Source organism: Cydia fagiglandana, chromosome 7 (assembly GCF_963556715.1).
Source record: "Cydia fagiglandana chromosome 7, ilCydFagi1.1, whole genome shotgun sequence".
In the NCBI taxonomy this organism is placed as follows: domain Eukaryota; kingdom Metazoa; phylum Arthropoda; class Insecta; order Lepidoptera; family Tortricidae; genus Cydia; species Cydia fagiglandana.
The window spans coordinates 1374228-1390808 of NC_085938.1; the positions used below are offsets into that span (position 1 = coordinate 1374228).

The following is a 16581-nucleotide window of genomic DNA, read 5'->3' on the forward strand; positions in this document are numbered from 1 at the left end:
CGAGAGAATAAGAGCAAAGGTAGCTAAGCTAAGGTTTGACAGCCTCTAGGCTTTGTCACTGTGACAACTTACGAAATGCTATCGAAATCAAATTCTTGTCCACTTTTATGCCGTAAGAGAATAAAACGTTATGTTTTTGTTTTTAAAACACTAAACGTGTATTTAACACCCATGCCGCGCCAAATGTACAGTCAGCAGTCAGCTGAGTCAGTCAGCACCACGTATGCTCGAAATTACTACATTCAATTGTAACATTTGTAACAAATGCGTTGAGGCGTTCGATCACGTAATACGGCATAACAAATACGGATTTAAATAAGGCAATTACATGTAAACAATAAACATTGTATTAATGTTATTCATTGGTTTGCGCTTATTACAAATACAAGTAACCGTGTTTACATACAATCGTTTCCTTAAATTGGCTTAAATCATCTGAAATATTACATTAGGAAGAGTGTGCGGAAAAAGAAGAGTCATGGGATGTAAGGGAGCCCATACATTCTACGTCTCTTCTCTTACCGTACCTACAGACTACGTGTGTAGGTAATCTTAAATTAAATTAAATTAAGATTCTTAATCGCCTGAATCGCTTCGGGAAAAGGATGGTACGGCCGTGCGTCTTTGTTTTGCTCGACTTGGCGGGGGCACGGCAGCGGCAGATATATTCGTCGTTAAGGTGAAAAAGGGGCTGAGTTTTAAATATTTTAGATAAATATACTCGCTAACAGAAGCGGCTCCTAAAACTAGTGCGATAAGGACAAGGCGACGAATCCCGCGTAAAAATCTCAAAAAAATCGAGGTTTCGTACTCAACTGTTTCCTCCTCCAAAAATTAACTAATCCTAACCAAACTTGGAAATTTAAATGATTATAAAATTATCTGTGTCGGACCGTTTTGCTTTTTTGGCTAACTGATATCAGTTTTGAATATTAGGCCTCTCATTGCGGCATAGTCAGTTAGGCCATTTTGGGCATTTTTGAAGGGCTCTAGCGCCTTAAAAAACAAAAATATCATAAAAAGCAAAACGGTCCGACACAGATATTGACAATATTAATCTGTGTTGAAAAAATCATTGCTCTAGCATCAAAACCCACGAAGAAAACAGTCGAGTACGTTTGTATGGAGAAATGACCACTCCTGTTAATACATGCAACACTTGAACCGGTAAAAATGACATCTTCAGAATCTTCGCATTCCATATCTATACACTCTCTGATTTCCACAGATTTACATATTAAACAGAGGGCCGGTTTGGTAACCTACCGGAAAAGAGGAAATTCGAAACAAGTGGCGATAAATTAAATCACGGCCGAAGTGTTTTAAATCGCACGTCGCACGTGTATCCTATCGTACAACGTTTTACAGTAGGTACGACATACGCACGAAAAGTGCTATTTCACGCACTAGTGCGGGAAAATAAGACCATATGTATATACTGTAAAGAAATATGCGGTCTCCCCAGACCCAGGTATGTCGACTCGGAATCGGCAAAATCCAATAGGAAAAAGCTTTATGTTCCCGCAATAAGAGCGAAAAAGTCGGCCGAGGCGATCCGAGTCGAACGACGACTTTTTCGCTCTTATTGTGCAGACAATCAGACATTAAGCTTATCTACACCAATAATCTTTACACTGCACGCACGGAGTAAAATATTTTCGCCTTACATTTTGGTGAGGATGAGGATTCCACAAGGCAGACCATATTTCCGACCATATTGTTAGAAGTTTAAGACTGAAATTTGAATGCAGTTTGATCTGACCCAAAAATTCACAAAGCGTCATTTGAACCTTGCAACATAACTGTTGTAACAAAAAGCTATGTTAACTAAGTAATTAATGTCATAAGCTTTGTAGGGGAACCTGGGGAGGATCGTTCCTTAGGGCCCTTAGGGGACACTTCGTTAACTTGGTAAATACATATATATTAGTTAACTTAAAGAAATTTAATAGCTCTGAAGGTCTAGCCAAGATGATAATCATTTATAGATACTTAAAGCCAATCGAAACTAAAATATTGTATGAAAATAGTCACGTGACTTTTTGTACAGTCGCCATCAGATATATCGGAGCGGCCAAGGTGTTCACAATATCTGAACGCGCACTCTAACGCCCTGACAATAGAGGCGTTTTTAGACATTTGTGAACACCTTGGCTGCTCCGATATATCTGATGGCGACTGTAGGATCTGTCATCCCGAAACATTGTTACTTTTCGTTTGTCGTTTGTCGATGGTACGGTACGATTGTCATCTTGGTTAGGCCACCAGTGCGCAGTGGTCGAGTTCGCAACAGACCGTGATGCAAGGCATTGTCTTAGAGAAGTGGGATAGTGGCACAGTGGCACAAACGACTTTGTAGATTGAACGCGGTGGCAATGTCCGAGGGAGCACGCACACATTCACGCACGCTTAGCTACTTTTTAGGATTCCGTACCCAAAGGGTAAAAGCGGGACCATTACTAAGACTCCACTGTCAGTCTGTCTGTCTCATGAACCGTGATAGCTAGACAGTTGAAATTTTCGCAGATGATTTATTTCTGTTGCCGCTATAAAAACAAATACCAAAAAGTACGGGACCCTTGGCGGGCGAGTCCGACTCGCAGTTGTTCGGTTTTTTAAGAGTTGGCTTGGTTTGACTCTACCAGTACGTTTGCTAAAACTGAACCCGAATGGGTACACATACCCATTTGACGACCGGTCTGGCCTAGTGGGTAGTGACCCTGCCTGCGAAGCCGATGGTCCTGGGTTCGAATCCCAGTAAGGGCATTTATTTGTATGATGATACAGGTATTTGTTCCTGAGTCATGGGTGTTTTCTATGTATTTAAGTATTTGTATATTATATATGTATATCGTTGTCTGAGTACCCACAATACAAGCTTCCTTGAGCTTACTGTGGGACTTAGTCAATCTGTGTAAGAATGTCCTATAATATTTATTTATTTATTTATTTTATACTAGTAAATGTATCCTCCTAAGAACCAAGTCAATTATTGCGCTTTTGAATTTGGAACTTTCTTTTATTTGTATCAGAGTTGAAAACTTGAATTTAATTTGTACTTGTATTAGTACGCGGGGATTTACGAGGGTATATCTATATAGGCCTTTGAAAAGTAAGTATTCCCTAAGTACCATCAGCACGCTCCGCGAGTGTTGCGCCATTAGGGCTTAGGGTCCTAAGCTAAATCGGTTGTTCAATACTTACGCTATAGAATTTCCAATTTAGCAAAAACTCTAAATGGCATAACAATCCCGTGTAGTGACTGTACATATTACTATAATAGGTATTACAGAGTCTGCAACCATTGGGACAACACTTTGGAGCGTAACGAGATGAGTAAAAAACCCAATAAAATGATGTACTAAACCAGTCATTAACCGAAGTTGGAAAGTATTGTATTGTGATGTTTGTGTGGTAATGGGCGAAACGAAATCGTGACCGCGTTACATTCTCTCACCAATCGTCTTTAATGAAAAAGAGCATTTAGAGAGATCTATTGTGCGAGAATTTGTAACATTCTTTGCTGAACCAGAGTTTAGTAAATAACTTGCGTAACTAAGATTGTTATAAACAAACATTTGAAACATAATTTCATACTGACTTCGAAAAGGTTACCTTTAGGTATTTAAATAAAAGTCAACAAAATCTACCCTCAAATGGCTCCTTAAGCCAATTGAGGGTAGATGAAAACATTACATGATCAAATAATGTAGGTAAAAGTCAGGTCGTTCAGAGACTGATCCAGGCGGAAGTATTAGGTTGGTTATCAATAGATGTTATAACTATCCGAAAATGTACAAATTGTTTATTTACTTTTATTTGAATACTTAAAGATCAACCCTTTCCATAATACCAATACGTCGGAAAGGGACAAATGATTATTATCGGCTTGTCAACTTTAGTAAACGTTCATGAATAAGGGCGACAGACTATAGGCCCATAAAGTTACACAGAAATCAAATTCTGCCTTCCGGATGAAACGTTTCATGTAAGGTCAGACAAACATACTTAGTTTATTTTACTCAGGGCAAGAGTAACAGTATGAGTATTCCCTACAAATGTTAGTCTCGTCCCAGTGTTTATTTTACCACATCTGACCTTACACCCATTTTAAAAATGTTTCACGTATCACCTTTCTTTCCCAGATGGCAGAAATAATCCCGAACCGCCGTAAATTCGCGATCATCGTGAACGAGCCGAACCCTCTCATCATCCTCCTTATACTGACGCTGCTGGGGCTATGTTCGGCCCAGGTCATCAACAGAGCTCCTCACTTCGTGCCTCAAGCTGGCGACATGTCCCAGCTCAGTCTGCCAGAGGACACTCCTGTGGGAACACCAGTTTATCAGCTACAAGGTACCAACCCCCTTTTACTAGAGAAAATAAGTTTAAACCTAGAGGTCCAGTGAACTCCTGATTAAAAACTGTTCATTTTTATCTGATATTAATTGCTATCCTGGTTGCTTGCTCAACTACTGCTTCGGGCCCGACTGTCCGGTTTCCAAAGTTTTGCTCCTCCATTTCTCACAGTCTTTTACATCCTCTTTCATGAATATAAGACAATTAGCACGAGCCCAGGTAGATCACATACACCAGGTTTTTTGCACAGCATGACTGTACCAACATTCTGATATATCACAAATATTAAATCTGTTTATCATCATGTTCAAATATGTTTTATTTGCAGGCATAGACCCGGAGAACAGTCAGCTGAGGTACTCCATATCGGGGCAGTTTTTCACCGTGGACCCTCTTACTGGCGTAGTGACGTTGGCCAAGAAGCTGGACCGAGAGGAACAGCCGTCTTTAGAAGTCATCATTAGCATTACAGGTTTGTTAATTATGTATAAGCATTTCGATGGTGCGATGAGATTACGCAAACTAATTCCGTCATTTCCATTTTGCTACAGTGGGACGCGGACTTGTGTTTCACGCTTACGTTGTTACTCTGCCACTGATTCGCATCTAACGCTATCCAGCTTTATCATGCGAACGTGACTTGTTAAAGAAACCGTTAATTCTCATCTCTCTTCTTCCTCGCATTATCCCGGCATTTTGCCACGGCTCATAAGAGCCTGGGGTCCGCTTGATAACTAATCCCATGATTTGACGTACTCGTAAGCACTAGTTCTTAGGAAGGGACTGCTATCTGACCTTCCAACCCAGAGGGGAAACAATGCCTTATTGGGATTAGTCCGGTTTTCTCACGATGTTTTCCTTCACCGGAAAGCGACTGGCAAATATCAAATGATATTTCGTACATAATAGGTTCCGAAAAACCCATTGGTACGAGCCGGGGTTTGAACCCGCGACGTCCGGATTGAAAGTCGCACGCTCTTACCGCTTGGCCACCAGCGTTTTCCGCTAGGCCACCAGCATTTTTCAACGTTGTGCTCTTTGTCCGTGAAGCAATCACCATGTATTTCATTCTTTAGCCTTTTCGTTGACAGCCACTCTACATCCTTAACCAAAGAATAAGTAACTTGAAGCAGTTACCTCTATTGATCTTCAAAATGTCAAGCTCGATCTAAAAACTTCTTTTTCAGATGAAGGTGTCGCCAACACAGACCCCAATACGGTGTCCCTCCGAAGAGTAATCCCAGTGAAAGACGTTAACGACAACCCCCCTGTATTCCACAACAGACCGTACATACTCAACATTAGCGAAGCGACCCCTGTCGGCAGCGAGGTTGAGGTATGCTTCTGTTAAGGTACCGCTCGAATTCAGACTGCAACAGCATTAAGCAGCGTGCAATGTTGTAGTGCGACATTGCTGCCGACTGCTTTGCTGCTGCAAATGTCATACATAACTCCCGGCAGCAACGTCAATGCAATCTGTAATAATGAATAATCATTATCATCATCTCCTCCTAGCCGAAATTGGAGATGATTATTTTGAATTAATATTAATGATTAAAGAAGAGGATACCAACATATCATGGCAGGGTCGCCATGATTGTGCTGATTGTGATAAATACGCATGAAAGTTTAAAATAAGTTTTTCAATAATAAATTTACCTTGTCCTGGTCAAGTATTTTTAAGTAACAGATGTTGTCGTACGATTTCTGTATTTCTAGGCAGGAACCAATTATAGCTTGATACTAGTTGAGACGTAATATTATGTGGCTATTTATGACCTAAGTACAAGTATCTAGAGACACAGAACACTATAGACATACCACCACCGTTTGATATTATTTACCACACCATCCTCGCACTTTTTTTTCAGCTGAACCCAAAGATATTAGTGACAGACCGCGATGAAGGCCACAACGCTGAAATCAAGGTCACCTGTTCTACCAAAGAGAGGGGCAGCGATGCTGAGGCCTGTGCTACCTTCAGAGTCGTTACTGACATGGTAAGATCTAGGCATATACTAATGGTACACCAGATTAATGGTAACATTCCATTTCTAACCGCAGCTGCACTACCGGTACTAAACGCGTCACTGTCATTGTCAATTTCTATAGTAAAATTGACAGTAGTACAGCTGTCGTTACAAATGGAATGTTACCCTAAAGGTGACGACGTCAATTGAGTGACATTCGCCACACTATTACTGCCGCTATTTTGGCATTTAGTTCGTCACTCTTTTTATCAAGGAAATTGACAGATACAGCGGCGGCAACAAGGACGCCGCAACAGTAATGCAGCTGCAGTTGACTTTCGAATGTCAGCATAAGAAATATTGCGGTTATGATATTACATAATAATAAAGTTAATTGTCAAGACCGTCGTATTAAAATAAACTCACATGGCATGAGTTAATGATCTAATTCATTATATTTGTAATGTCAATCACATTATACAATTAAATTATCCCTCGCTCGAGAGATATATTGTATTGATTAGAGAGGTGTGGGCTAGATACTGTCGCACCGCTCACTTAATATGGTTGATCCCTTCAGAATCTTCTTTAGCGGATAGAATCGGATATCAAAAACACATTTCACCCTCCTAGCCTGCGCACTTCTAAACGTATTTAGGCGTAATGAACCACACTATGTCTTCAACTACATTATACCCATTGAACTTTCCAGATTTCTCCCAACGAATTCCAAGCACGGCTGTTCATCCAGCGACCACTAGACTACGAGAGTCGCTCAGCCTACGTGTTGAGTTTAGAAGCAGCCGATGCTTCGGACAAGCCTTTACGCAGTTTTGCCAGCGTAGCAGTTGCTATAAGGGACGTACAGGACCAACCACCAATATTGATCAATGCGCCATATTCGGCTACAGTTCCAGAGAACACTCCACCGGTAAGACGATATTACGTGTAGAAGTAGATTAGTTATGGCTGGACAATGAGAGGTTGGCCTGTTTAGTTTAGAAATGACTGATGTAAAAGATACTAGGTTTACTTTCTTCTATTTGCAACATAAGAGCTCATCCTTCTACGACATATTTCCTATGTATAGCTTTATCTACCACGGAAATAGAAAAATGGCGTGATTATTTATACAGGCTCAGCCGAGTTTTAAGGACGTTTACTTTGTTTTTTGCCTCAATAAACCTTTACACTGTGAGCGAGCTTGCAACTCCTCATGCTTCATGCCGTCATAATTCTTCTTCTCAGTCGTGCACTCTTGTCAGAGTGGTCGTGGCTGTTTTGGGTGACGCACATGACTGGTCTTCATTTCCGGTTATGTTGGTGGACTTCAAACTTTCTCTTGCGATGTCTCTCCATTTCTGACGGTTGATAATTAACCAATCGCATTTCATATTTTCCAGAACACCAGCATAATGGAAATAGTAGCTAAAGACGGCGATACGGCGCATCCACGACCAGTTTTACTGACCCTCGAAGGAGACAGTGAGCAGTACTTCAAGCTGCTGCCAGAGAGGCCTATCGGACGTGCGGTGCTGGTCGCCTCTGACAACCCTATCGATAGGGAGAGCGATGTCGTCATGCAGAATGGAGGAGTTTATAACTTCTTTGTTAAGGTAATTAGGTATCTGAAGTAGTGAATACTGATGAAATATTTTTATTCACTAAAACGGATCTTAATTAGCTTGTGAATGACCTTTGACGTGTCGATGATGAAGAATTTTTCTAGTATAATTTTCAAGTTTATTTATATGCGGTTAAATCCCGTTTTAGTAAATTATTACTAAAACGGGATTTCGGGCGTGCTTCGAAAATTCGTTGATGTTTAAAATTAAAGACGGGGAATAAATCTAACAACACACTTTTTCTTCAGGCTACAGAACTGATAAACAACGAAGTGCCATCTGACTACACAGTCACACCAATAACTATAGTAGTAACTGATGTTGACGACCATAAACCTAAATTTAATAAAGACCAATTTGATATTTCGATCCCTGAAAACATCGAAAACGGAAGTCCAATACCTGGTCTATCCATTTACGTTGAAGATAATGATATTGGACAAAATAGCAAGTATGATTTGTCTTTACGAGATGTTTTTAATTCGGAAGGAGTGTTTTCAATAAGCACAGACCATGGTGAAGGCAGAACTCCAATTAGTATAAAAGTAAAAGATTCTTCTCGACTTGATTATGATGTCGATGATGATGATAAAAGACTATTCAGCTTCGATATAGTATCTTCTGTTGGTAATATAGAATTGAGTTCAGCACAAGTTAACATAAAGCTACTTGATATGAATGATAACGCACCGATATTTGATCAAACGAGTTATAAATTTAATGTTTACGAAAATGCTCCTATTGGGAGTTTGATTGGTGATGTAGCAGCTACAGATAAAGACTATGGTATTTTTGGTGAAATAGAATACTCACTCACTGGTTTTGGATCGCATTTGTTCAAAACTGATAAAGCAAAAGGCAATTTGTACGTTGGTCAATTACTGGATTACGAAAAGCAGAAGAGTTACAGCTTGACGCTTATAGCTAAGGATGGAGGAGGTAAACTCAGTACTACCAGTGTGTACATTGAGGTTTTGGACGTGAATGATAATGCTCCTGTATTTGAAGTTCCTGAGTATAGTAGAACTATAAGAGATGGCGCGACTAGTTTTGAACCACAATTCGTGGTTACGGTAAGTAATACTTTAGATTCCTAATTTTAATCCACTGATACAAAAATAAAAATGAACAAATATCGCAATGTGAAGCGTAAAAAATATAGTAGGAAAGATAACAAACAGCCAAAATTTCAGCTATTCATGTTTGATTGATAAGATTAAGATATAAGATAAGGTTAAGGGCATATTAATAAAGTTATAGATTATATAAACAGAGAAATTATGCTTCGATAGGCTACAGATGCTGATGGTCCATCGCAAGGTGGTGGTCGAATCAAATATTCTTTGGAATCTGATAATAGCATCACCCACAAAGGCAATGTATTTGCTATCGATGAAGATACTGGTGAGATCGTGATTCTTGAAAAGGTTGAAACCATGGACACTCCTAGAGGACAATATGAACTTGTTGTGAGAGCTACTGATTATGGTAAGCTTACATATGTAATGCTGATTATATAATGTTAGTATGGCTCGACAGTTGAAATACCTACGTTTAATAGTTTACAGACAGTTATTATTTCTTTCTAAATATTTAAACGACTTACGAATAAACTGTTTTCTGGCTTAAGGTAAACCTCCTCTCCACAACGAAACCCGCGTCTATATCCGAGTAGGCGTGCCCGGCAACCAGCGCCCCACCTTCAAGGGCAATTACCACCACTACAAATACACCGTCAACCAGCAACCCGACATGAATGAGGACTTCACTTTTGAGCTCAACCCGATGAACTATAAAGCTAGCATCAAAGAAGACGCCAAGCCTGGGCAGAATGTTACGATGGTAGTGGCGAATGATCCGGATGGGTTGGACGATCTTTTGACGTATCACATTGTATCGGGATCTAAAGATAACTTCGTTATTAATGAAAAGTAAGTGTTATATTACTTATATTGATAATATTTTTTTTGTATTCATCAGATATCTCCCTAGAAGCATCATGCATAATTTCATTTTGGCGAATTGTATTTGAGAATTTCTTCGGAACATCATTAAATTTGTCGTTGAGATCCCCCTTAAATAAGATTGGTTTGACCTTTTATAGATCGAGTTTGTAATCTTACTACTTTTGGTCTAGATATTTTTATTCGTATTGTGGATATTAAAATATTAATCGTTGTTTCAGGACTGGTCTTATAACAGTTTCAAACGATGCCAATTTAGATCGTGACGTCAACGCAGACCGTTACGAAATTATAGTCTCCGCAGTCGATAGCGGTGTACCCATCCCTGAAACCGCAACCACCACAGTCTTCGTCACCATCCAAGATGTCAATGATAAACCACCTAAATTCAATATTACCGAATCAACCACTTATATTTCAGAGAAAACTAAAATCGATGACGTTGTTACACAACTAGTCGCTCACGATACAGATGTGAACTCAGTTCTTAAATACAGTATAATTGATCCAATAAAAGCTTTTTCCAAAGCTGGTGTCCATTTGAAACCTAACGCACAATATGACTATAAACACATTTTCCGTATAAATGAAGATACTGGTGAAATTATAGTCAATGGTACATTAGATTATAGTCAAGCTTCTATATTCATTCTGACTGTAAAAGTAGTCGATATAAATGCAGAGGTCGAAAAGGATAAACAATTCGATGTCGTTGAACATACCATTTATATCCAACCTTATGCTGATAAAAATCCGCAATTTACAAACCCTGGTTGGTCGACTTCACACCCTATAATTTATCATAAAATCAAAGAAGAACAACCTATAGGTAGCACTGTTTTGGTGTTGATAGCTGAAGACCCAATATCTGGACACTTAGTGTCAGGATTCAAAGTCGTTAATTCTGAAACTGGTCTGTTACAAGTGGATCCTTTAAGTGGACAAGTAGTTTTGACAAAACATCTTGATTATGAAGAACTGACAACACCTAATTTGACATTAACTGTAAAGGCGACGAGTAATGATGGCAGTAAACATACTATGGCGAAAGTCATTATTGAAGTGATGAATTTGAATGATAATCCTCCGAAATTTGATAAAGAGGTAAGCAAAAAGCTCTAACTAAACCAATTCTATAATCATTTAAATGAGTAATTTAAGTAAAGTACATAACTCTAGCAAGTTTAATTTCTTTTTGGATGATGTTCCACTCTATCCATTTCTATTCTTTATTCAGGCAAACACTAAGTATAAGTTTACAGCTCCAGCCAAGACACTTATACTGTTAATGGTACCTACATATGTTGTCAATATCATAAAATGAGTACACTTGTATTACACACATTATACTTCTAGTAGTACCTAAGCTTACCAAAATGGTTTTCAAATTATCTCAGAAAAATTTAATAATCGTTTAATTGAATGGCACACATTCTACACACCCGCTTCTAATAAAATAAGGTTAATCTTGTATAATTATCATCGATGAAATTTAATTTCAGCTCTACAAAGTAAGCGTCCTAGAATCAATAAAGGACCAAGAGCAGATTTTAACAGTGACGGCTAATGATGCAGACGCAGTTTTGACTGAAGAAGATAAAACTCGAGGGTATTCTGATATACGCTACACGTTAAGAGGAGAAAACTCTGATCTTTTCACCATCAATAATGTCACTGGAGTTATTAAGGTAAATCATATTATTAAATAAATGATTGGTTACAATTAAACTCAAACTATTGTATTTATTTAATTAAACTGACTTTAGGGATCATAATTGGCACACAGTAGCATTGCACTGAGTACTTAATATTTTCTTCTTCCTTGCGCTATCCCGGCATTTTGCCAGTGCTCATGGGAACCTGAGGTCCGCTTGACAACTAATCCCATGATTTGACGTAAGCACTAGTTTTTACGAAAGCGACTGCCGTCTGACTTTCCAACCCAGAGGGTTGGAAGGTCAGGTAACAGGTAACTAGGTAACCGAAAACCTGGGGGACCGAAAAACGACTGGTAAATATCAAATGATATTTCGTACATAAGTTTCGAAAAATTCATTGGTACGAGCCGGGGTTTCAACCTGATTGAAAGTAGCACGCTCACCACTAGGCCACCAGCACTTCTTATGAGCAATGAGTATAATGTTAAGTGTAAAGATCTATAAGGTCCTTTGGCTTCCTGTAATATTATTTAATTTTTCAGCTGGCCCCAAACAGAACTTTAGACCGCGAACGTCAATCCGTGCTAAGGCTTGAGATAGAAGCGGTGGACATGCCGGAAGGAGGCGCTGAAAGACTGAAAGCTACTGCCACGATACTCATCGATGTTCTGGATGTGGACGATAATGCGCCTGCGTTCGAGAAAGCTGTGTACACTGGTAAATATATCTATTGCATAATTACTTCACTAAAGAAAACATAAGAAAAATAATAATATTTATTTGAAAGAAAAAACCTTGTTAACAATATCAGTATCCATTAGTAGATTGTTAATTTGTTACTGGATGGATATTTAGATCACGCGACAGTTTTTTTGAACAAAAAGAAACAATAATAGGTACAATGTACTGAACAAAAGTGAACTTTGATCTTCTATAAATAAAGTTAGGGAAGATCTTCTAAGACCATTTTTTTTTATATAGCAGCACAGGATTTGATATACTCTTCATCACATAAATAAATAATAGTATTTCACACGTCACATCACTGACCCAGGATATAAAAAAATATCCTATATAACAGGAGTTATCAATTTCCAATTTCACATGCTTCGTGTTTCCACCTTGCAAATATAAAACAGCAGCTATGCACATGCAGCATGCAATAATTACAACTTTTTGAAGAAAATTTGCTACTACTCGTAAATGCCATCTTTCGGAATGTTTGCGTCTTCACCAATGACCATGTTTTCTTTTTCTGCAGCGGTGGTTCCGGAAAACGTCCCAGTTGGCATCAGCGTCATCAACATTACTGCCAGCGATCCCGACGAGGGTCTAGGAGGGGAAGTTAAATATGAACTGTTAGATGAGGGAGAGGCAAATGGTAAGTCATAAGTTAATAATAGAATATCTTATCATCTTCCTAACGCCTCGGCATTTTTTTTTCGACTTTCTTGGGGAGCCTGGACGGACTGGGAGGAGGGGCTTAGCAACATAATCCCTAAAATTGGTACAGACCCCTAGTTATTACGAGAGCGACTGCCATCTGACTGGGACATGAATGATGGGAGAAAACTAGGTCTCATAATATTGAGATTAGTCCGGCTTTCTCAGGATATTGGTGACCACTCCATCAAAAAGCGATTTGTAAACATGAAAAATAATTTTAAATGTAGAAGGTCTGACTATTGAAGATTTCGTTTCCCAGGTTTATTCACAATCGACGTGAACACCGGTGAGATCAAATCCCGCCGCGACCTGACCGGCCGCGGGCGCACGGATCCGTACCGCCTGCTCATCGGAGCCACGGACGGCGGCGGACATAATGCTGATACGTCATTGTCGCTGTACATCGGGGATGTCTCCGCTAACGACGGCGTACCGCACTTCATCCGGCCCGCGCCGGGGGAACAGCTTAGCGTGAGCGAGGTGAGAGATATACCTATCTCATCCATTCATCCATACCAATAGTCATAACCCACCAAACCAACCACCAATAATCAGTTATGTGTGTGGGTGATGTGTGTATATGTTACTGACCCGGATCCGTACCGCCTCCTAATCGGAAAAGCGCAGATCATCCGAATGCCGCTGCTGAACTAGACATAGGGTCAGTTGTACCAAAGCGTCCGCTTAATATTTTTGCATGGGAAGTTTCTTAGTTCACTTCAACGTTGATCAGTCCGTCAACTATGGTTGGTGCAACTGACCCTAATACAATGATCGTTCTGCTCTTATTCGAGGGTTCCTTATAATCTTTGATCAGCGTCGGTCAACTTTATTGGCGGCCTTTGGCTTCGTCCTCCTGTTTATGTTCAGATTACTAATAAAAACCTTTCTCTGAGATTCACTTTTAATTTAATCTTGCAGGGACACCCTGATTTACTTCATTGCCTATATTGATTATTAGATAGTGACATGATGTTTTAGGAATTATTTTCTCTTTTCCTGCCGAGGTTTTCCGAGGGGTTTAAGTATGGGGTTTTCAAAAAAAGAGTGTACAAGTTTTTAAAGGTTCCGCAACGCGCATGTAGCGTAACACTTCTGGAAGTTCTGGAGTTACAGGCGTCTATAGGCTACAAGTGACTGCTTATCATCAGGCGCGCCGTACGCTTGTATGCCACATGTCGTATTAAAAAAAAAAATGAGAATTTTCACTGAGTATTTTTTTTTGCAGAACGCAACAATAGGCTCACCAGTGTTCCAAGCAGTAGCAAGCGACCCTGATGACCCCACGCAACCGTCAGGGCGATTACTCTACTCTATACAACAGACCAATGCCGACGCTAAGGCTTTTGCTATAGGTAAGTAACTTTCTATACAAACCGACTACTCTATAAATACAACAGTCTAATATCGACGCTAAAGCTTCGAGCAGTCTAATCGAGCAAATCTCCAGAAAGAACGACAGAAGATATTAGGTAGTTACTGACCAGTATAGTACCTAAAGATGCAGCGACCCAAACAAATCCACGCAGCCATAAGGCTGGTTGCTCTCTACTTCATATAACAGTTACCTAAACACTGACGTTTTAGCTTACGTAATCAGGGAGTAACTCTCCAGACAGACCACGATGGAAACCAAGACTTTCTTTAACTTTCAAACTTTTATTTCAGACCCCCAATCCGGCCTGATCACAACCCGCCAGTCTCTCGACCGGGAGCGTAAACCCTCATACACAATAGTACTTCTAGTCACGGACCGTGGCTCGCCTCCTCAGCAGACGACCAGGATTGTCACCGTGGATGTCACTGATGTGGACGACCATAAACCACACTTTGCTAGGAACTTGGTAAGTTTAATTCATATATTTCTTATCAACCGAACACATAAGTATTGTATCGGCCAGGTGGTTGGTCTGGTTTCATAAAGGCAGTCCAGCCACCGACTTGAATATAAGTCTCACACAGAAAAGGATGATAACAAAATATAACATTCCTGGACGGGTGTACAGTCGACGTCAAAGATATCTTTACACTTCTGCATCTTACTCCTTTGTAATACGGCGAAAAATGTAAACATATCTTTGACGTCGACTGTACTTGCCACTGCAAAATGATTTCACAAAAGTGGCTATTATACTTTATACATTTATTTGTCTTTTTCGGCAAGCTCAATTGATTTAAACGGTTTTAGGAATTTAACACTGAGGGAATTTTCAAAAGTTTCCTGACTAATCTTAGTGTATTTTTAGGATGACCCACCAGTCCCCCTGACGACCAAGGAAGAGATATCAGTCGGCACCATCATCGGAGAGCTTCAAGCTATAGATGAGGATATAGGAGAGAACGCAGCCATCGACTATGCTATCACTGGTATACATTATTTATACTTATATGCCTTCTAAGGTTCAACAAGGATTGTTCCAATGCCCAAGGATTCTCGGGTTGACCTTGCGAGCTTCAGGGTTCTGAAGCGAAGCCAATATCCTTACACATGATACATTTCCATTTTCCTTGAGATTGTCTAAGGGTACACCAGTCATCCTCACGGCACAATATAGTTCCACCCATAGTCTAATAAAACATGGGCTTCTCTTCGCAGAGTGACACAAGCCTTCGTCACAATAACATTGCCACTTTGTATAGCGCTATTGCATGATGACGTAGGCTTGTGTCAGTCACGTGATCGGAAGAGAGTACCAGGCGGAGTATATTATTATTTATTATACCATGGTTCCACCTACTCCGATATTCCCTGAAGACCGATTTGCCTAACGACAAACGCAACGACAATCAGAGTATTGAAGTACAGAGACCATGCCATCACTGGTATGAGACATTCCTTTAAATGTTAAAACTGCGATTCCGAACGACTCAAGTATTTGAGAAACACAGTTGCTAATATCTTAGTTTAATATAATATCAACTTTATTTGTGAAGTAATAAGGTTGCAATTCTTTCAGCTGGCAACGACCTTGGCTTGTTGAAACTCGAGCGCACCAATGACAGCAAAGCTCTCATAAAGGCAGCCGCGCGCATCGACAGAGAGGCCATTGCAAGGATACTCATCACTGTCAAGTGCTTCAAATATGGAACCAAGCCTAAGTTGAATAAGGCTTATAATCGATTGGTAAGTATTTAAATAAAACGGTTGGCAGGAATTGGACACGCTTTTTCTAATGGCTCCTCGACACGATGGCCCAGTGCCGGCCACTCCAAGGGACGTATTTATTTTATGCATTAGAGGGAGCAAGTGATATTGCTATCTCATTCTACCGCATGACTGCGTCCCTTGGAGTGGCCGGCGCTGGGCCATCGTGTAGATGAGCCATAAAAGGTTGCTGATTCTCCAACAATGCCACTAGGTCACACCCTAGGGTAGGGTGAGTGCACTTTCCAGAGGGCGCTGCTCTAAAAATCATTGTTTTTTTCTAATTTAGAGTTATTCATATTTATAAGTAATACCCGAGGTATTATTTATCTTTCATTTTTTAAATGTTACCTTTTTTGTGTTGTTATTTTATCCAGTTGTCCAAGGGACAATATTGAAATAGTTTGTTAGAAA

At 39.8% G+C, this 16581-nt stretch overlaps 1 protein-coding gene across 1 annotated transcript in view; it reads left to right on the top strand.

Annotated features, from left to right (window-relative positions):
• LOC134665732 (cadherin-23) overlaps positions 1–16581 on the top strand; it is a 35216-nt gene that overhangs the window by 3805 nt on the left and 14830 nt on the right. The window contains exons 3-20 of the mRNA XM_063522706.1: positions 4146–4356; positions 4688–4831; positions 5547–5695; positions 6231–6359; positions 7042–7260; positions 7733–7945; positions 8203–9027; positions 9247–9442; positions 9585–9885; positions 10140–11022; positions 11421–11606; positions 12119–12293; positions 12838–12957; positions 13282–13502; positions 14251–14377; positions 14691–14866; positions 15269–15389; positions 15980–16146. Coding sequence (XP_063378776.1) covers positions 4146–4356; positions 4688–4831; positions 5547–5695; positions 6231–6359; positions 7042–7260; positions 7733–7945; positions 8203–9027; positions 9247–9442; positions 9585–9885; positions 10140–11022; positions 11421–11606; positions 12119–12293; positions 12838–12957; positions 13282–13502; positions 14251–14377; positions 14691–14866; positions 15269–15389; positions 15980–16146 — 4563 coding nt within the window. The remainder of the gene's footprint in view (positions 1–4145; positions 4357–4687; positions 4832–5546; positions 5696–6230; positions 6360–7041; positions 7261–7732; positions 7946–8202; positions 9028–9246; positions 9443–9584; positions 9886–10139; positions 11023–11420; positions 11607–12118; positions 12294–12837; positions 12958–13281; positions 13503–14250; positions 14378–14690; positions 14867–15268; positions 15390–15979; positions 16147–16581) is intronic.